Genomic DNA, 22,481 nt, shown 5'->3' with positions numbered 1-22,481 from the left:
GGCCGCCGGCATGTGAGAGCGCTCAGCTAAGCGCTCGGCCGCCGGCATGTGAGGGCGCTCAGCTGAGTGCTCGGCTGCCGGCATGTGAGAGCGCTCAGCTGAGTGCTCGGCCGCCGGCATGTGAGGGCGCTCAGCTGAGCGCTCGGCCGCCGGCTATTGAGAGCGATCAGCTGATCGTTCACAATAGTCGGCTGCCGGTAAACTGTAAAGAAGGAAAAAAAAAAAGAAAGCTTTCCATTGTTTTGTACGATTTGTAGCATTGCGTTGTGCCACTATATGCAACGCATCCGTTGCATCCGTCAAACAACGCAATGCTACGGAAGCCGTCCAACGCAAGTGTGAAAGTAGCCTTCGGCTATGTGCGCACGTTGCGTACTAGCCCTGCAGAAATTTCTGCAGCGATCTGAAGAGCACACGTGTGCTTCAAATCGCTGCAGAAAATGTCCGTAGAGAAAAAAAAAAAGCCGATTCCATGCGCTCTGCCTGCAGCTCCTCCCATAGACAGAGCAGGAGCTGCCGGCAAAGCGCACGGAAGAAGTGACATGTCACTTGTTAGAACGCGCGCTTCGGGCAGCAGCCGAAGCGCTGCGCTCTAAGACGCCACGTGTGCACGACTCCTGCATAATCTCCATAGATTATGCAGGGGACGCAGGACGCATGCAGTTACGCTGCGCTACAAAGTGCAGCGTAACTGCATGTAATTACGCTACGTGCGCACATAGCCTTAGGGTACCGTCACACTTTAGCGATGCAGCAGCGATCCCACCAGCGATCTGACCTGGTCAGGATCGCTGCTGCATCGCTACATGGTCGCTGGTGAGCTGTCAAACAGGCAGATCTCCCCAGCGACCAGTGGCTAGCCCCCAGCCAGCAGCGATGTGGAAGCGACGCTGCGCTTGCACGGAGCCGGCGTCTGGAAGCTGCGGACACTGGTAACTAAGGTAAACATCGGGTATGGTTACCCGATGTTTACCTTAGTTACCAGTGCACACCGCTTAGCGCTGGCTCCCTGCACTCGTAGCCACAGCACACATCGGGTTAATAAGCAAACCTTTGCTTATTTACCCGATGTGTCCTGCCGGCTCGTGTGCAGGGAGCAGGGATCCGGCACAGGCAGCGTGAGAGCTGCAGATGCTGGTAACGAAGGTAAATATCGGGTAACCACCTTGGTTACCCGATGTTTACCTTGGTTACAGCTTACCACAGGCTGTCAGACACCGGCTCCTGCTCCCTGCACATTCAGGATTGTTGCTCTCTCGCTGTCACACACAGCGATGTGTGCTTATCAGCGGGAGAGCAACAATAAAAAAACAAACCAGGGCTGTGTGTAACGAGCAGCGATCTCACAGCAGGGGCCAGATCGCTGCTCAGTGTCACACACAGCGAGATCGCTAATGAGGTCACTGCTGCGTCACAAAAACCATGACTCGGCAGCGATCTCAGCAGCGATCTCGCTGTGTGTGAAGCACCCCTTAAGGTCCAGTCACACTAAACAACTTACCAGCGATCCCAACAACGATAGGGATCGCTGGTAAGTTGCTAGGAGGTTGCTGGTGAGATGTCACACTGCGACGCTCCAGCGATCCCACCAGCAACCTGACCTGGCAGGGATCGCTGGAGCGTGGCTACACGAGTTGCTGGTGAGCTCACCAGTGACCAACCCCCAGCGCCGCATGGAAGATGCTGCGCTTGGTAACTAAGGTAAATATCGGGTAACCAACCCGATATTTACCTTGGTTACCAGCGCACGCAGCTACACGTGCAGAGAGCAGGGAGCAGCGCACACCGCTTAGCGCTGGCTCCCTGCTCTCCTAGTTACAGCACACATCGGGTTAATTACCCGATGTGTGCTGTAGCTACATGTGCAGAGAGCAGGGAGCCGTGCACACTGCTTAGCGCTGGCTCCCTGCTCTCCTAGTTACAGCACACATGGGGTTAATTACCCGATGTGTGCTGCAGCTACATGTGAAAGGAGCAGGAGCTGGCACTGACAGCTGAGAGCGGCGGAGGCTGGTAACAAAGGTAAATATCGGGTAACGAAGGACAGGGCTTCTTGGTTACCCGATGTTTACTGTGGTTACCAGCCTCCGCAGAAGCCGGCTCCTGCTGCCTGCACATTTAGTTGTTGCTGTCTCGCTGTCACACACAGCGATCTGTGCTGCACAGCGGGACAGCAACAACTAAAAAATGGCCCAGGACATTCAGCAACAACCAACGACCTCACAGCAGGGGCCAGGTTGTTGCTGGATGTCACACACAGCAACATCGCTGCTACGTCACAAAAGTTGTTCGTTAGCAGCGATGTTGCTAGCGATGTTGCTTAGTGTGACGGGGCCTTAAGTGAGACGTGGCCTTTAGGCTAATCTCACACAACTGTAGATTCTTTCATCCTAGAAAATCAGACTGATTATGCTTATGGCACTCCAATCAAACTCTGATCAGATTGTGACCCTGAATATCAGCATAGTGTGTTCTGAGTCTCTCAGATCAGAGAATTGGAGCATATAGTGAGGAGAAGATGGGGAAAACACATTTTTTTCCTCTTTAACATTGTATGAGTCTGTGGAAATCAGACTTAACTTGGATGTCATCTGGATGCAGTCCAATGTATTGCATGAACCCATAGCCTTCATGGGCGACTCTTGTCCAGTTGATGTGTCAGATTGTACCAAGCTGCAGTTCTTATTTTTTTTTTTTTTTTTTTTTTTTTTAATCCCGTGCTGAATTGACACAAGAAAAGAAAGTTGTTGAAAAAAAAATTGATAGCACTTGAATAACATAACATGTCAAAAATACATAAACCACATCAAAAACACAATAAAAAGCATGAAAAAAATGCAATCAAAAACATAATGAGAAAATAAAAAAGTTGCCTAATTTTACCTAGTAGGTACAGAAATGGTGCACAAAATCTGTAACGTCAAAAACTCCCAAATACACATTGTGAGAACATGGCTTATGTTATCTGACTCTGAGCCAAGACAGTACAATAAGACGTGAAGCTCTATCCTTAATCTCGTGCCATAGCTGTTGTACATATTCACTGGGATCAGAAGTGATGATATGTGTTCCTCAGTCACTGGCTGCCGTGGTCCGATGATTGGAATGGGATATTCTGCAATTATTCTTGGGCTGAGTTCACACACACAAAAAAGTAATCCGATTTTCATCTAGAAAATAGTAGACAATTTTTATCTCCTTTTATCATTCATATGTAATCTCTTTTTCAAAATAATTTCCTATGTTAAAGAATTGCAATGTAGAATCGCACGGTATATGGTTGGTCGGTGTGGGATCTTTCTTGTACACACATAGAATTGAATATATGAATCTCATCTGATGCATGTAAAAATTTTGCCTGAGAAAAGCAAGCAGCCTCATAATTGTGCACGCCTTGATAAAAAGTGTTGATGTCCTTAGGTCACATCCTACCTCATTACACAAATGCGTGTCCCCTGATCTGCTTCATCCAATAAGCATTCAAGTTTATACAGCTTGCAATTGGCTAATAATTGTGCACACTGCGATTTTGTTTCTATCTTGGTTAACTTCATGAGGTCCTCCAAGAGATAATGGGTCATGTTTTAATATATATGCCAGTCTCCTCCAAATACACCTTGTCTATTCTCAACGCTGTATTCTAGCATGTGGGTCCCAGACTCTTTCTGTATTTGCAGATATGATGTAGATCTCTGCTCTTAACACGAAACCTATGAAAACCCTGCCCGTAGCTCTATAAAAGCTCTAACGCTAGAATGTTTGGATAAAGCATACTGTTCTGGTACCTAGTACTCGTTTATATTGGTCATACAGCCCCCAGCTACCCTATAACTTTCTTTTGGTGCTACACGTTTGGTAGACTTGACCAAAGAAACAAGATAGCAAAGTGAACAATAACAAATACGCCTAAAACATAGCCTTTAATATTTCCAATACTAAAAAGGTCAGACTATGACCTGTATTAAAAAGGACAGGACAAACAACAATAAGGAAATAATAGCCAATAATCATTTACCATGATCCTAAAAATCAGACTAACTGGCTTATATAGAATTGACCTTATGATAAGGTGATGTAAATAATGTATCCAACACTAAAACAAACCGCCAATATGGCAGTGACAAGTACAGGAAAGGAACGGTCTTACCCCATCTGCCGTATAACCCTTTCTCTGCTTGGTGAAGCACTTGTACTGGATTGTATTGGCTACCAAAGAAAAGATAACCTGGTCCTTATCTGAATGACTCAGGATCCCCACAGGTTCCAAACACGCATCCAGCGGTGTGCATAATTCTCCCAACGCGTTTCTTATATCATCAGGGGAGAGAAAAACTCCAATATCCCGGTCAAGAAATGACCCACACAAAATGGCACAATTATTCCATCAAGACCAGGAGAATCCTGGGCAGAGCACTTAGTATTGGAAATATTAAAGGCTATGTTTTAGGCGTATTTGTTATTGTTCACTTTGCTATCTTGTTTATTCTATCAGTGAATTGATACCCAGTAGCTAACTTTCATTAGACTTGACCAAAGGTCAAAATATGACTATCCATGTACAATGACCTCTCTGTTACTAAAAGGGAAAACAGATTTTCCCTGTGTGACGTGGACCAATGTATGTTGTGCGTCAGGGAAGCTGAGTGAGTACTTGGAGCTGTGTACTATACTCTGGGGAAAGAGTGGATCCATCGGCCAAATGTGGCCCTCAGGCAAATGGTTCACCACCATTATTCCAGGATGATTTCATCATTTCCCAGCACTGTCGCATACCTTGAATAAAATGTCATTTATTGGATTTCCGGCATATAAAAGCAATGAACCATTGTTTTTATATGTTGGAAGTCCAATAAAAAAAAAAAGTTTTATTCACGGGATGACAGGATGCAGGCTGTCTTAGAATTGTGCTTTACTCACTAAAGGCTGCTCCATTCTATGCACCAGGAATGAAGGCCGTGTGATAACCAGGTGCAATTTGTAGAAGGGGGACCTGGCTCTTTACTAAAGACTTTGAAACAATGTCGTCAGAAGAAACTGCTGTTCAAGTCTGCTGTTTGCTAAATGTGCTTTTAACGACATTTTGATAATGCTTATTTCATTTTCTCATATCTAAAGCAAAAAGACACACACATTGTGCAGTTTTCAAACTAGTCACTAGGCCGTATACTAGACTTGCGTTTCCTGTTCAGCAGTGAACACAGGATTGCAATTACAGCTAACACATAATCCACCATTTTACAATAGGTGATGTACAGCACACCTCCTCCTCCTCCTTTCACAATTCCCTTCAGATCAGAGCATACCTAAACAGCTCACTTACAACATCAGATCATGATATTTACTTGCAAATATAGGGTTAATCTGCAGGCTAATAGCAGTACATGCTGCCCAGCCGACTTGATAAAAGTGCAGCTACTGGGGCAAAATTAACTTTATTCCTCCAGGTAGTCACCGATTTTCAGTCAGAGGTGTCAAGGGAGCAGCTACAGTCACTGCTCACAGCACTGTGTATAAGCACAAGCCAGGAGTGTGGACTGACAACTGGCTCCGCACTGAAACGCTGCAGAGCTGACTGTCAGAGTGCTCGGCGACATTACAGTGTCCACTCACAATGCGAGCAGTAACTGTTGTTAGAGATATATATCTACATATATAGATAGATATATATATATAGATTACAGTATAGAGATAGATATCTAGATATATATATATGCACTGTATATATATATATAGATATATATCTATCTATCTATCTATGTACATACACCTTTTTGGTGAAATAAGTACTTGATCCCTTGCTGATTTTGTAAGTTTGTCCACTGACAAAGACATGGACAGTCTATAATTTTAAGGGTAGGCTAATTTTTACAGTGAGAGAATATCCACATCCAGAAAATCACATTGTATAAATTTATTTGCATTTTGCTGAGAGAAATAAGTATTTGATCCGTCTGGCAAACAAGACTTAATACTTGGTGGTAAAACCCTTGACTTTTTTTTTTTTTTTGTAGTTGATAATGAGGTTTGCGCACATGTCATGAAGACTTTTGGTCCACTCTCCTTTGCAGATCAACTCTAAATCATTAAGATTTTGATGCTGTCGCTTGGCAACTCTGAGCTTCAGCTCCCTCCATACGTTTTCTATAGGATTATGGTCTGGGGACTGGCTAGGCCACTCCATGACCTTCATGTGCTTCATTTTGAGCCACTCCTTTGTTGCTTTGGCTGTAAATTTTGGGTCATTGTCATGCTGGAAGACCCAGGATTTTACAGTACATGGCTCCATCCATTGTCGCATGGATACGGTGAAGTAGTCCTGTGCCCTTAAGAGAGAACCACCCCCAAAACAATGTTTCCACCTCCATGCTTGACAGTGGGGACTTGGGCAGCATTTCTTTTTCTCCAAACGCGACGACTTGAGTTAAGGCCAAAGAGCTCAATTTTGGTCTCATCTGACCACAGCCTTCAGATGGGTCTGCACTTGTGCCTTCTTGAGCAGTGGGACTTTGCAGGCACTGCAGGATTTTAATCCATTACGGCGTAATTTGTTACCAATGGTTTTCTTGGTGACAGTGGTCCCAGTTGCCTTGAGATCATTAACAAATTCCCTCCGTGTAGTTTTAGGCTGATCTCTCATGTTCCTGGATACCCCACAAAGTGAGATTTTGCATGTTGCCTCAGATCGATGTTGATTGACAGTCCAATTTGTAGTTCTTCTTTTCTTACTATTGTACCAACTGTTGTCTCCTCACCCAGCGTCTTGTCTTGTTTTGTAGCCCATTCCAGCTTTGTGCAGGTCTATGATCTTGTCCCTGACATCCTTAGGGCTCGTGCGCATATTGCGTACTTACATGCATTTACGCTGCGTATAGCACTGCAGTGTAAATGCATGCGTCCTGTGTCCCCTGCACAATCAATGTAGATTGTGCATGACACGTGCGCACGTTGCTTTATGAACGCAGCGATTTGGGTGCAAAAATTTTGACCCAAATCCGTGCATTCATAAAATGAGCATGTCAATTATTCCGTGCGCTATGAATGCAGCTCCCACGCTGTCTATGGTGGGGGCAACAGCCGTAGCTCATGAAATCAGCTTTTTTTTTTTTTTAACAAAAATACTGCATTCATTATGCAGTGTTTCTGCAGCGATTTGATGCGCACATGTGCGCATCAAATCGCTGCAGAATATTCAGCATATACGTGCGCATGAGCCCTTAGAAAGCTCTTTGGTCTTGCCCATGTTGTAGAGGTTAGAGTTTGACTGAGTCTGTGGACAGGAGTCTTTTTATACAGGTGACAATTTAAAGGGAACCGGTCATCAGAAATTTGGCACTAAACCTAAACGTTTCCCCCTCTGCAGCTCCTGGGCTGCATTCTAGCAAGGTTCCTATTGTTCTTGTGCCCCCTTTCAGACCAAAATAAAGACTTTATAAAGTGGTACCTTTTTTGTATTCAAATCTTGATAATGGTACACGGGGGCGGGCTCTCTGGTGTCCGTTAGTCTGCCTCCTGCCGCTTTAGGCCGTTCCCCATCGCGCAATTTCATACCTCCAGGAGGCCGCCCAGTGTGTCTGAGGTCTCGCGCATACACCGTGCCACTCTAGCGGGATTTGATTTTCGGTAGCTCCTCTCTGCGTCTCCTCCTGATCGCTGGTGTCCTGCTCCGCTCCTCCCATCTATTTCCTGATTCAGGGCAAGATGGGAAAGAGGTGACGTGAGGTAAGCTGGCCAGCGCTTGCGCAGAACGGTGGAGGCGGCGGTGAAAGCGCGAGCACGAGATTAAGGGGGGGTACTTGCTGATGAAAATCACAGCGCCGCCCATAATCTCTTACCTTCGCAACACGTCACCAGCGGTCACACTGTGCACATTGCACAGTCCCGCTAGAGTGGCACGGCGTATGCACGAGACCTCGGACGCACTGGGCGGCCTCCTGAGGTATGAAATTGCGTGATGGAGGACGGCCTAAAGCGGCAGGAGGAAGACTAACGGACACCAGAGAGCCCGCCCCCGTGTACCATTATCAAGATTTGAATACAAAAAGGTCCACTTTATAAAGTCTTTATTTTGGTCTGAAAGGGGGCACAAGAACAACAGGAACCTTGCTAGAATGCAGCCCACGAGATGCAAAGGGGGAATCTTTTAGGTTTAGTGCAAAATCTCTGATGACAGGTTCCCTTTAAGACACCTGTCTATAATGCAGGTAACGAGTTGATTAGGAGCCTCTAAGTGGTCTGTAGGAGCCAGAACTCTTAGGCTATGTGTCCACGGGACAACGTACCCGCGGATTTTGCTATGGAAAACCTGCGGATTTATCTGGATTTTCTAGATAAATCCACAGGTTTTAGCAAGTACAGACACTCCCCATGTTATCCTACGGGATTTGGGGAATGCTGTATCAATGGTGTGGTATGTGCGGCTGCGGAATATGCTGTGGATGTCCCGCAGCCGCACGTAACTGCATGTCAATTATTCATGTGGAAATATCTGCGGATGTCCCGCCTTTCCACTATGGAGATACAGGGCAGGAATTCTGCAAGTATTTCCGCACTTGTCCCGCAGGTTTACCGCAACAAAAATGCTCGAATCCCGCAGCAATGGATAGCTGCGGATTTCGGGCAGCAGCTGCGGACAAACCTGTAGAAATATCCGCGGATACGTTGTCCCGTGGGCACATAGCCTTAATGGTTGGTAGGGGATCAAATACTTATTTTTTTTTCTGCAAAATGCAAATACATTTTTATAATTTATTCAGTGTGATTTTTCTGGATTTTATTTTGGATATTCTATCTCTCACTGCTAAATTTAACGTACCCTTAAAATTATAGACTGTTCATGTCTTTGTCAGTGGGTAAACTTACAAAATCAGTAAGGGATGAAATATATTTCCCCCACTGTAATAGTATATATAATATTTTTATTTTTTTTAACCCCTTCCCATGACATACTATGTCACAGAGTGGATTCGGCTGCGCACAATTCAGATGTTGGCTGTGTTACACATCCACCCTCTGCCTTTAACAGGTCTTAATTTTTTTGGAAACACTGTAGCTAGGGACCTGATGTATTGATTCTCCAGTGACGTCAAGATTTATTGCAATATATAGAGCAAGTGATCGTATTACTACAAAAATAAGTGAAAAGTAAAAATTTAAATAGAAAAAATCTAAAGAGTCATAAAAATCTAAATCACCCTTTTTGTTTTGAAATTATTTTTTTTAAAACAAATAAAATAAATTATATATTCTTGTAATGTCTTATTCAGCCAGAGTATCACCATATATTTGTTCCATGTGCACGTTTTTCAGGCTGTAATACTTCTACATATGTCTACCTATTTAATAAAATAATACAGAACTTAGACAAATCCCTGTTTCTTGCAATAGGGTAAATAAAACTAATAAAAAATAAATAAAATGAACCTATTAGACATCAGCATGTCCATAACTCTGATTTTATATAAAATTATTTAACTGTGTGATCAACATCATAATGTAAAATAAATTGTAACACAAGAATTAAGGTTTTCGTTCCTCGCAACGCTGCCAACAATAAGTTGAGAATTGGCGAAGAAAACTTTCTTTTTTTGTTTTTTCTTAATTTTGTTTTGTTTTTTTTTTTGTTTGTTTTTTTAAAAAAATTTAAAAAACAAAACTTTTGGTAGTGCCAAAATGGAGTCATATTGCCTGGTTACTTTAACTGCACAATGAGCTGTAAGAACAAAACCTAAAAAACAAAAATAAGCAGAAGATATTCCCCCTTAGATTCATTACACTTGGCTTGGAATTTTTTTTCTCGTTTCTCAGTACGTTATATAGCAAAATTAATAGTGTCATTGAAAATTTGATCTACGGTATATCAACTGAAAGTTATGGCTCTTGGAAGGAGATGGAGGAACAAATGAAAGCACAATCTATATAATGGTATAGAACATTTTTAAACATACATTTATCGTAAAAACCTGATTTATTCACTATCATTTCTACAATAGACATTCCCTTCCGTAATTTAGGATGTTGTCTCTTAATTCATTTATAATCACTTTTGCATGTGACAAGAGTTCTACCTTTCATCTGAATGGCTAATGTCTCATCCTGGCTGGTATATGTGGATGTGTTTAGTGCTCAAAAACTGTAGATGTATACCAATCTCTCGAATCCCCTTAATTTACCTCACAGGTTATAGAAATTACGATCTTGTGCTTGCAGCACAGAGGAGGTGCTACAACTAGGCCAACACCGAAAAGCATCATCAAGCAACATAACCTGTATCTGCCTCCTACTGACACTCCGCTAAAGTGATCTGCTTGGTTCCAGTTGGCGGGTGTAACCTGCTGAGGAGGCGTTAACTGTTTGCATAGTGTCGGCCTCCTAATGGAAGCAGCATACACCCAAGGTTTCCTGTGCGTCCCTCATTGAAGGCTCTGAGAAATAGATATTTTACAATGACTACCGTCTTCTTAGCAGTATAGTCAGTCTAATTTGATGAAGTCAAGTTATAACAGCTATAGGGAAGCGGAGAGTTTTCATGAGAGATACATCCCTAAAACAAATAAAGTAGTATAGAATGGAAGAGACCGCGAGGGCCATTGGGTCAAACTCTCTGCAAGTGTAGGTTTTCCTAATTCATCCCAGCTATATGTTTATCCAGCTTCTGCTTGCAGATTTCCATTGATGGAGAGCTCACTACCTCCTGTGGTAGTCCATTCCTCTCTCTGTCAACAAGTTTTTTCCTAATGTCTAAACTGGATCTCCTTTCTTTTAGTTTCATCCCATTGCTTCTTGTACTTCCTTGTGCTAATGAGAACAGGGTAGATCCCTCTGCACTGTGACTACCTTTCAGATATTTGTAGACTGCTTTTAAGTCTAGTCTCAGCCTTCTCTTTTGCAATCTAAACATTCCTAGTTCTTTTAGCCAGTCTTCATAGAACATGGTTTGCAGACCTTCTACCATCTTGGTTCCTCTGGACTTGCTCCAATATATTGATGTCTTTCTTGAATTGGGGAGCCCAGAACTGTATACAGTATTCCAAGTGAGGTCTGACCAGGGCAGAGTATAGGGGAATAATGACCTCTCTTGATCTAGGTTCAATTCTTATCTTGATAAATCCCACAATTGTGTTGGCCTTTTAAGCTGCAGCACCACACTGTTGGCTCATGTTAAATCTGGGATCTGCTATAATGCCCAAGTCATTTTCCCCTGTGCTATTGCCTAGTTCTATTTCTCCCATACATATATATATGCTTTTTATATCAATATCGTCTTCTCTGAAATTTCCTGTTGAACTTGGGAGATAGGACGTAAGATTTGAGTCCTCATGGCTTCCATGCGACTTCATCTGCCAGGACATTTTGCTTTCTGCTGTTATTATTTTCCATTCTTAGGTTAATGTGTTTTTGACACTGTGTGTCAAATGTGAAGAATGCAGGAAAAGTAAAATACTCATACAGAATTTCTCTGCCCTGCCCATACACTACCATGTTTTGTCTTTTTAACCCTACTTTGCCAGTGGCTCTTCCATGGTGTTATTCTAATTTGATTCTTAATAATTTAAATTTTTAGTTATGTAACTTAATACATGGGCCTTTAAATTCAGTACCTCAATTAGTATATAAAAAAGTGACTATATGACCGCTACTCGGACCACCCTTTTTTAATCATCGTGTTTTCTCCTGTTAAAATAAAAACACTTTTATATGCTCAGCGCCAGTGCTGTTCCAACTCCTGGGGCTCACATGTTACTGTATGTCACGCAAACTCTGCACTCAATCAGCGCTGGCTTCACTCCTCACCTTTTAGACAAATCGAACATCAAGTGGAAGTCACAGCTGCAGCTAGCCACTCACTTCTTGATACATACAAAGACGGTGAGAGGGAAGCAAGCGCTGATTGGGATGGTAGGTTCCCTTTTTAGGAATAAAAATGGAGTATTTTAAATTGGTCATTAATAAGTCCTGATCTCAGTTTAATTGAAAATCTTCGGCGAGCGCTGAGCCCACTATTAGAAAAAGGACCAGCAAACATTTAGGAGCTCAAGAGAATTGCAGTGGACCAGCAGACTGGTGGGAGAAGCTCACAGATAGCTGGTGGCTCGTTGTTGCCAAAGGTTGTACAATGAACTATTTAGGTACCTCAAATATTTCAGCTCTAATACTGTGTGTCCTTTTTCTGCTATATTGCTGCCTGCTTACGATTGGTCAACGTCATACAGGGCGAAGAAGTACACGCCCCCAGTGAACACTCCCTGATATGGATTTAACCAAAATAAACTCCTCACTGGCCAAATACTTTGCTAATATCTCCACATCACCAAAAACTAAAAAATGACAATTATTCTGCTCTGCAGCCACTATTACATTGTGTTCACTCAACATGAAAAATTTAATGACATATCCGCCTTTAACACAGCTGTATTTAGTGATTCTTATCCATATGTGAGTGGTAGTGAGCAGCAGCTTAATGCATTTTTTCAAATTGTGTTTTTTTTTCATCAGAATAGTGGAAATTGCGGCTTGCCACTCCTCCCATACATCTGCTGCTAAATCTCAAGGTGGTCAGGTATTTATGTGGGGACAGTGCCGAGGACAAGCTGTGATCTCCCCTCATCTCACCCACTTCTCTTGCACGGATGATGTATTTGCCTGCTTCTCCACCCCTGCTATTATGTGGCGTCTCCTTTCTGTAGGTGAGGAATCTTTAAACATTATCTGGCTTCATAGCTTAAGGCTGGGCCCACACGGGGATTACTGCGATCCCCTCGCATGACACTCTCGTCACGCTGGCAGTACAGCAAAGCCGAATGTCATGTGAGTGTCCCTGCGTCAACCGTGTGAGCGGACCTCATTTGCGGGGGGGCAAGCTGGCACGGAGGAGGGGCGGGCCAGTGCTGAGGAGGGGAGGGAGGGATTTATCTCCCTCTCTCCTCCGCAGCCGGCTATTGCAATTCTCGCACTGCACTCGCGGTACACCGGTGTATGTGCTATCTTTCTCTCTACACATACACTTGAAAGGGTGCGAGAGAGAGAGTCTCTCTGTCTAATTAGGGCTGAGAAAATTAATCGCTCATGTGTGCTTACACACAGTCTAAAATTGGTCCGAGTGGAATGCGATTTTTTTTTCTTCGCACTCCACTCGCACAGATTTTCATGCCGTGTGGCTTAGGCCTAACAGAAAGTAGACAGACGCTGATGCTTATTTGTACTGTTCTGCTACTTGTTCTTTTCTGGAAAAACCTTAGAAATATCATAAATCAAGATGCTCTTTAGCTCCAGAAAATATTTGGTTGAAAAGTCAAATTAAGTATATTTTTTAATTATCTGAAGATCCGGATGAACACCTGACAGTAGCAGAATCTCTGAAGAAGGAATTTGACAATCCAGAGACTTCAGATTTAAAGTTCTTGGTGGATGAGAAATACATTCACGTGCACAAAGTCCTTCTTCAGATTAGGTAAGAATTAGATGACATATTGTCAGGTTCAGGGAATGTATTCAGGACTGTACATTTATCATATTTTTTTTTCTCGCTTTCAGATGTGAACACTTTCGTTCATTTTTACATGACATTAATGAAGATGTAATTGAAATGAACCAGTTTTCTTATCCAGTGTTTCACGCCTTCCTAGAGTATCTGTATACTGATAATATCAGCATTTCTCCAGAGGATGCCATTGGTGAGTATCCATGTGTTGTGGTTGTGCCACTAGATCCCTAAATGTTGAACCACAAATTGCATACAGTGCCTTGAAAACGTTTTCATAACCTGTAAACTCTTGCACACTTTTTTTTTTATGTACAAGTGCATCTCAAATTAGATATCATCAAAAAGTTAATTTATTTCTGTAATTCAATACAGAAAGGGAAACATATTATATAGTCATTACACACAGAGTGATCTATTTCAAGTGTTTATTTCTGTTAATGTTGATGGCTTACAGCCAATGAAAACCCAAAAGTCATTATCTCAGAAAATTAATTATTGTATAAAACCAACTGAAAAAATGATTTTAAACTCCAATGTTGGCGCCTACTGAAAAGTGTGTCCAGTAAATGTACTCAATACTTTGTCGGAGTTCCTTTTGCATGAATTACTGCATCAATGCGGCGTGGCATGGAGATGATCGGCCTGTGGCACTGCTGAAGTGTTATGGAAACCCTAGTGGCTTTTATAGCAGCCTTCATCTCATCTGCATTATTGGGTCTGGTGTGTCTCATCTTCCTCTTGACAATACCCCATAGATTTTCTATGGGGTTTAGATCAGGCACGTTTGCTGGACAATGAAGACAGTTATACTGTGGTTATTAAACCAGGTATTGGTACTTTTGGCAGTGTGGACAGGTGCCAAGTCCTGCTGGAAAATTAAATTTCCATCTCTAAAAAGCTTGTCGGCAGAGGGAAACATGAAGTGCTCTAAAATTTCCTGTTGGAGGGCTGCGCTGACTTTTCTCTTGAAAAACAAAGTAGGGAGGGCAACAAGGATATATAACATTCAGGGATCAATACCACTAGCACATTTTGAACACTATGAATTAGAAAAAAAAGAGAGAAAATGTGCAAAAAAGTGGGATCACCAGATACATAAATTCTGTATAATATCTACATATTTATTAAAGACACCAAGACACATATTAAAATCAATTAAAAAGCATGAGCTTACAAAAAACACATTGGATGTCAATGGTGTATGACACCAAACTTCACACCCTCTGCAAGCCTAAACCCCATTAAGGCAGAATAGCACAATGAATTATATTGCAAGGCGAAACCCAAAAGTAAATTTCTGCCAGAATGTGTAGGGTGTCTATAGACCGGAAAACCAATATGTCATGAAGGCCAGATGGAAAAGTGAACAAGGCTAATACAACAAGTGTTGAACCTGTATATAGCAAACATCCATGGAACAAATTAAACACCTAAATAGACATGGACAATGCACAAATAAAGGCTCAGCCACAGAACCACGAGGCCCGATGGGCAGAACAACAATACCTGTAGATGGACACACAAGGGAGGGGTTAGGCAGAAATAAGAGGGGTGAGGTAATGACCCCACGTGTATCGCCACAAACAAGGTGTGGCTTCCTCAGGGGAAAGTGTATTGTGCAGTGACCGGTGTTTCTTATATATCTAAATATAATTAAGAAATTGCCTACCAGCATGGGAATAGGGAGCAAGGAGAGACCACCATGGAGCAGGAAATCACCGGTGGCGGCCGCCATATTGCCACGTGATCCGATCACGATTTTGTGACGTCACACTCAAATAACAGAAAGTGCGCATGCGCGAGACCTGTGGCGCCCTGTAAGTAGAGAAAATCTCTCTGAATACAACTACCAATGAAAGCACACAATCATAATGTTAATGAAAGCAACATTAACATTATGATTGCGTGCTTTCATTGGTAGTTGTATTCAGAGAGATTTTCTCTACTTACGTGGCGCCACAGGTCTTGCGCATGTGCACTTTCTGTTAGGATTGTGACGTCACACTCAAATATCAAGGCTGAGGTTATTCTGGTTGCTTGTGCACCTTTTTCTACCACACTTTTTTTTTTTTTCTTTCCACTCAACTTTCCATTAATATGCTTGGATATAGCGGTCTGTGAGCAGCCAGCTTCTGTAGTCAGCAGTCTTTCCCATTTTGTAGCCTACTGAACCCGTCTAAGGCCCTGTGCGCACGCTGCGGATTTACCAGTAGAATTGCCGCGGAATTCGCCAAAGGAATGCCGCATAAAATTTTTTTTACATTTCTGTAGTCCTTCTCCAGCAAAATCTATGGGGATTAAAAAATGCTGTGCGCACACTGCGTTTTTTTTTGTCCCTGCGGATTTTGTTGCGAAATTTCCGCAGCAATTCCGCAACAACCTGCGGTAAAATCACATGTGGCATTTGGATGCGGAAATTTGCCGCAAGTGCGGAAATCTTTCAAAGGGTCCGGAATTTTTTTAAGAAAATTCAATTTTCTAGTGCGCACAGGGCCTCAGGGACCATTTTAAATGTTTAGTAAGCTTTTGCAGGTGTTTTGTGGTAATTCTAATTTTCTGATTTGACTTTTGGGTTTTCATTGGCTGTAAGCCATAATCATCAGCATTAACAGAAATAAACACTTGAAATAGATCACTCTATGTAATGACTCTATATATGTTTAAATATTAAGCACAAAATCCAGTTTATAAATGAAGGTCTTTATTATTAAGAGAAAAAGAAATCCAAACCTGCAGGGCCCTGTGTGAAAAAGTATTTTGCCCCCTAAAACTAATAACTGGTTGGGCCACCCTTCACAGCAACAACTGCAGTCAAGCGTTTACGATAACTGGCAATAAGTCTTTTACAACGCTCTTGAGGAATTTTGTCCCCCGCATCTTTGCAGAATTGTTGCAATTCAGCCACATTGGACAGTTTCCATGCATAAACAAACACAAAAAAACAAACAAAAATCACACGAATTTTAAATGCTTTTTTTTTTTCCCACACGAGAGAAAGTTCATCTTCCCAAATATGAAGGCACTCTCTACTCTTTACAGATGTTCCACAGAGGAAGAATGTACCTAGATTTGTCACAAATTGTATCCTACATCCCGCTCTGTTTATTAACTATTCTGACCCACATTTTTCCGCAGTACCTGCTGTTTAAAATAGAAATACATATACAGTAAAGTAATTCTGTAATTCTCCCATTTAAATGTCACAAGGTTATGACCATTACAGGCGGACGCTGGATTTATTGCCTGGAGTTCTCTTTTGCAGGACTTTTGGAGCTAGCTACACTGTATAGAGAAAATAGACTGAAGCAGCTATGCCAGCAGACCATAAAACAAGGTATCTGTGAGGAGAATTCGGTGGTTCTTCTGTCAGCTGCCGTTAAGTATGATGCTCAGGTACAAGGAAATCTCTTTATATGTTGAAACAAAGATTAAATATCACCTGTATCATTTCACTCCAGATCCAAACCACAATGGAGTGACGTTGCACATGATTTGAAAGAAGACTAGACATAGATCTCTTCAGTATATGCCATCAGTGCCAGGGCCAATGATTGAGACTGCCACTCCTTCCCAGAACCAACTTGGGGCTCTAGCATTGTGTGGGAGAAAACCCATAGATTCTAGAGTGCTTTTACCTAAAGCTGTATTCTTGGGATTTTGAAAGCTCTAAGGATTGGACTCCTACACTGATGGGATATTTTAGCCATAACATCTAGTTGCAACATTTAGCTATGTACCAATCCATAAAAACAGGTAAAGTTAAAGGGAATCGGTTACCAGGGTTTTGCCGTCTAATCTGAGAGTAGCATAATGTTGGGGCAGAGACACTGATTTCAGCGATGTCACTTACAGGGCTGCTTAGTGTAGTTTTGATAAAATCACTGTTTAATTAGCAGGAGATTATCATTAGATGACTACTTGGCATGCTGCCAGGTATCCCAGCATATACATGAGGTGTGTGTAAAGGCCCAGTCACACACAACGACTTACCAGTGATCCCGACAATGATACGACCTGATAAGGATCGCTGGTAAGTCGCTGGTGAGATGTCACACAGTCAGACCTTACTAACGACTTGAGCTGATCGAACGGCCAATAATTCGGGGCCGGCGGATCACTAACAGATTTAAAAAAGAATCCGGTGCCCATAAAAGTCAATGGGGACCGGAATCCGGAGGGTAAAAACAATTGTGGAGGAGCTAGGGGGCTAGGAGCGAGCGCGGCATACTCACCGAGGCGCTGACATGGCGGCACACTCCTTCCGGGTCACGATGTTACCTTCCGGAGCCGACAATTCAATATTCATTGTTTTCCCCGCCAAGCGGCGCGTGTTGGTTGCAGCTAGACACGCCCCCACCCTGAGTGGCAGCGTGTCAGCTAACTGCAACCAATCACAGGCGGCAGGACGGCCGATGGGCAGGGAAAGCAGTGTGTCCGTCGCAAGTGTGACTCCGTTTTTGTTTTTTTTTTAATATTAATTAAATAAATAAATAAAAAAACCCGACGTGCGGTCCCCTCTAATTTTCATCCCCAGCCATGGTAATGCCGGCCGGGGGCTGGTATTTCAGCCCGCAGCCGCCCGGTATAGACGCATGTATTACATGTGGCTATACTGATACCTTACCGGCTCTTCCCGGAGGCATGATGCGGTGCCAGTCGGGGTAATAGGTTTGTGATCGCACGGGCATCTGTGAGACACCCGCATCACAAACCTGCAAATTATTGTAAATAAAGGATTTCTCTGTGTGTTTATTTACATTCAAGTACAAACGCAGCCTCGTTCACCATTTTATTACCCCAACACCCTCCGGCGTAATCCACACTTCCCATGGCGACACATCTGGCTCTGCTACATCTCCCAGCTAGCAGCCGTAAAGCACGGCTGCCCGCTCTGAGTGTAGACACTGACTGAGCGGCTGTGACAGGCTGGGCTGTGACATTCTCTCCTCCGCAGCTCCAGCCCCTCCCCTCCTCAGTGGCAGGGATGGACACTCGCATGACACTCTGCTCTGCTGTACTGCCAGCGTGAGCCGTGTGTCATGGAATGGGATTGCACCGATGCACGCGGAGACAGTGGAGGAGATGGGGAGAAAGTGCTCCCTCTATCTTCTCCGCTCCTGTGATGCGATTGCAAGATCGCATCACAGTCGCATGACCCTCGGCTGACACCCGCAGCAGAGGGTCATTTGCATATCGCTTCAGACGCTGTCGCATCGGAAGCGGTACGCAAGTGTACAAGAGCCCTCAGACGTGTGCGGCTGATGCAATGTCAGACTCGTGCGGGTCTGACATGACATCACACGGCACAGCCTGCTGCTGTCTGAACATGAGCGTGCATGTACCTAGAAACACATGCACGCTCCTGTCAGATGTGTGTTAGGCTGTGCTGCGATGTCACACTTGTGGGAGTTCCACGCTGTGACTGCTGCCTAAGATAAACCGCATGCGTGGTTTTTTTTTTTTGGTTTGTTTTTTTAAATTTAAATAATTGAAAAAAAAATGACGTGCGGTCCCACCAATTTTCATTCCCAGCCATGATAACGCCAGCTGGGGGCTGATATAGCCTCAGCCCGCAGCCGCCCGGTAGTGCCGCATCTATTAGATGTGGCCATTCCGGTGCGATACCGGCTCATCATTTTTTTTTTTTTAAATCAAATACTTTATTAAAACAGAGTGCATACAACAGTATAACAAATCTGCATCCAAATTAAGTTTATCATATGTATTGCCCCCTTCCCCCGGCGGCAAACCTCCTCCCCAGTACTGCATCTCATTTAGTACACACTTAGAATACCCTCCAACTGCAGTATAGCGATCATCCCGCTGTGCAGGTGGAACGACTAGTAACACAAATAAAACAAAACACACACATCAGAGGTCTCCGACGGCTATCCCGGTCCCAAATCAGTTTACTGGTCCATCACTCGTCCTATTCACATTGCAGCCAAGGAGACCATAGCTTCTCAAACATTTTAACATTCCCCCTTCTTTCATGCACTCCCTGTTCCAGCTGAAGAATGCATTTCACCCTTTTAATGTACTCTCCCCTGGTCGGGGGGGGGGGGGGGGTGGAGGTTCTTTTTTAATCCAGGACCTGGCAATTAGCTTTCTTGCCGCATACAGCAGCCTAGCAATGGCAATTTTCATAGTATTTTCCACCCCAAGCTCCTCAACATATCCCAATAGGCATATCAATGGTTCCCTGGGAAGGACAGACCCATATGTTCTTCCTATCTTGTGGATAACCTTAGTCCAAAAGGAGACCAGTCTCGGACAAGACCACATCATATGAAAAATACCTGCGTCAGATCCCTGACACCTTGGACACTCCAAATTCCTTTTCAACCCCATTTTAAACATCAGTAAGGGAGACCTATATACCCGGTGAATCACGTATAGGTGAGATAGTCTGGCTGGTTCGCTCATAGAGAGTTTAGGTACATACTCCAGGATACTCTCCCACACCTCCTCCGTTATCGTCCCAACTTCCTCCTCCTATTTAGATTTAGTTTTAAGTGGGTAGTCTAAAAGAAAGGTATGTAGTATATCTTTATACGTGCCAGAAATGATCCCTTTAGTGCTTTCTCCCCCCTTACACACATACTCCAGTACCAGGTCAGTCTGTATGTCCACACTTTTTTTTTAGCCGCTTGGGCTGCAATCGCATGTTTCAATGGACTGTAGTGGAGCACCCTTGCGTCTCCACTCCTCAATATTCCCCATTTTCTGAATCTCCGGGAGATTACTGTTATCTCAGATAGGTGTAAACTTAGTTAACCGGGTCACCCCTCTCACCCTTTTCAGCTTCTCCCAGGTCTTAGAAATAAGTGCCATTGTGGATGTTTCACCCAGGAGCCCCACCGCACCATCCTCTAGTCCCATTACCAATGGACTTCTACCCACTATGTATTCCAGCACTTCTTTAATGCCCCCATCTTTCTCTCAATCAGACTAGCCCCTGAGATGTTGACATTGCGCCGCCATATAATACAATTCCGGATTTGGGATTGCTAGACCCCCCTCATCTTTTGGCCTTTGTAAAGTCTCTAATCGCACCCTGGGCTGCTTTTTACCCCACACCAGGTCTCTAAACAGCGAGTTTATCCCTTTAAATCTTTTCTTTGAAATACAAACAGGGGCATTGTGCAGTATGTATAGCAGTTTAGGCATTACTACCATCTTTAGTAAATTAACCCTTCCAACAAGTGACAAATGTAGCTTGTTCCAGGCATCCACTTATGGCAGCTTCTTAAAAAATTGAGAGCCAAAGTTCACCTGTATGTATTTTTCTACTGGCAGAGATACAGTGCCTACAAGTAGTATTCAACCCCCTGCAGATTTAGCAGGTTTGATAGTTAGAGCCTGCAAACTTCAAACAAGAGCAGGATTTATTAACAGATGCATAAATCTTACAAACCAACAAGTTATGTTGCTCAGTTAATTTTTAATAAATTTTCAACATAAAAGTGTGGGTCAATTATTATTCAACCCTTAGGTTTAATATTTTGTGGAATAACCCTTGTTTGCAATTACAGCTAATAATCGACTTTTATAAGACCTGATCAGGCCGGCACAGGTCTCTGGAGTTATCTTGGCCCACTCCTCCATGCAGATCTTCTCCAAGTTATCTAAGTTCTTTGGGTGTCTCATGTGGACTTTAATCTTGAGCTCCTTCCACAAGTTTTCAATTGGGTTAAGGTCAGGAGACTGACTAGGCCACTGCAACACCTTGATTTTTTCCCTCTTGAATCAGGCCTTGGTTTTCTTGGCTGTGTGCTTTGGGTCGTTGTCTTGTTGGAAGATGAAATGATGACCCATCTTAAGATCCTTGATGGAGGAGCGGAGGTTCTTGGCCAAAATCTCCAGGTAGGCCGTGCTATCCATCTTCCCATGGATGCGGACTAGATGGCCAGGCCCCTTGGCTGAGAAACAGCCCCACAGCATGATGCTGCCACCACCATGCTTGACTGTAGGGATGGTATTCTTGGGGTCGTATGCAGTGCCATCCAGTCTCCAAACGTCATGTGTGTGGTTGGCACCAAAGATCTCGATCTTGGTCTCATCAGACCAGAGAACCTTGAACCAGTCTGTCTCAGAGTCCTCCAAGTGATCATGAGCAAACTGTAGACGAGCCTTGACATAACGCTTTGAAAGTAAAGGTACCTTACGGGCTCGTCTGGAACGGAGACCATTGCGGTGGAGTACGTTACTTTTGGTATTGACTGAAACTAATGTCCCCACTGCCATGAGATCTTCCCGGAGCTCCTTCCTTGTTGTCCTTTGGTTAGCCTTGACTCTTCGGACAAGCCTGACCTCGGCACGGGTGGAAACTTTCAAAGGCTGTCCAGGCTGTGGAAGGCTAACAGTAGTTCCATAAGCCTTCCACTTCCGGATGATACTCCCAACAGTGGAGACAGGTAGGCCCAACTCCTTGGATAGGGTTTTGTACCCCTTGCCAGCCTTGTGACTCTCCACGATCTTGTCTCTGATGGCCTTGGAATGCTCCTTTGTCTTTCCCATGTTGACCAAGTATGAGTTCTGTTCACAAGTTTGGGGAGGGTCTTAATTAGTCAGAAAAGGCTGGAAAAAGAGATAATTAATCCAAACATGTGAAGCTCATTGTTCTTTGTGCCTGAAATACTTCTTAATACTTTAGGGGAACCAAACAGAATTCTTGTGGTTTGAGGGGTTGAATAATAAATGACCCTCTGAATAAACTTTTCACAATTTAAAAAAAAAAAAAAAAGAAATAACATTCTTTTTTGCTGCAGTGCATTTCACACTTCCAGGCTGATCTACAGCCCAAATCTCACAATGCCAAGTTAATTCCGAATGTGTAAACCTGCTAAATCTGCAGGGGGTTGAATACTACTTGTACGCACTGTATCTGGATATCTGGATATTTAAATTCGTCTACACTCTTAAATTTGTTAGCCCCAGTATCACCATTTGTCCAGGTTACTTCCCCATCCACTTTAAAGATGTTCGATTTAGACCAATT

The 22,481-nt window shown here is 43.4% G+C and overlaps 1 protein-coding gene across 4 annotated transcripts in view; it reads left to right on the top strand.

Moving 5' to 3' along the window:
* Window positions 1-22,481, top strand: part of RCBTB2 (RCC1 and BTB domain containing protein 2) — a 98,166-nt gene that overhangs the window by 66,553 nt on the left and 9,132 nt on the right. For 2 of the 4 annotated variants that reach the window (XM_075336897.1, XM_075336896.1), the window contains exons 9-12: window positions 12,493-12,683; window positions 13,321-13,447; window positions 13,531-13,670; window positions 16,743-16,814. In XM_075336897.1, coding sequence (XP_075193012.1) covers window positions 12,493-12,683; window positions 13,321-13,447; window positions 13,531-13,670; window positions 16,743-16,814 — 530 coding nt within the window. Of the gene's footprint in view, window positions 1-12,492; window positions 12,684-13,320; window positions 13,448-13,530; window positions 13,671-16,742; window positions 16,874-22,481 lie in introns of all 4 variants that reach the window. The other 2 variants (XM_075336895.1, XM_075336894.1) reach the window with 1 other exon arrangement.

Source organism: Anomaloglossus baeobatrachus, chromosome 2 (assembly GCF_048569485.1).
Source record: "Anomaloglossus baeobatrachus isolate aAnoBae1 chromosome 2, aAnoBae1.hap1, whole genome shotgun sequence".
In the NCBI taxonomy this organism is placed as follows: Eukaryota; Metazoa; Chordata; class Amphibia; order Anura; family Aromobatidae; genus Anomaloglossus; species Anomaloglossus baeobatrachus.
This window is presented reverse-complemented; position numbering and strand designations above follow the sequence as displayed.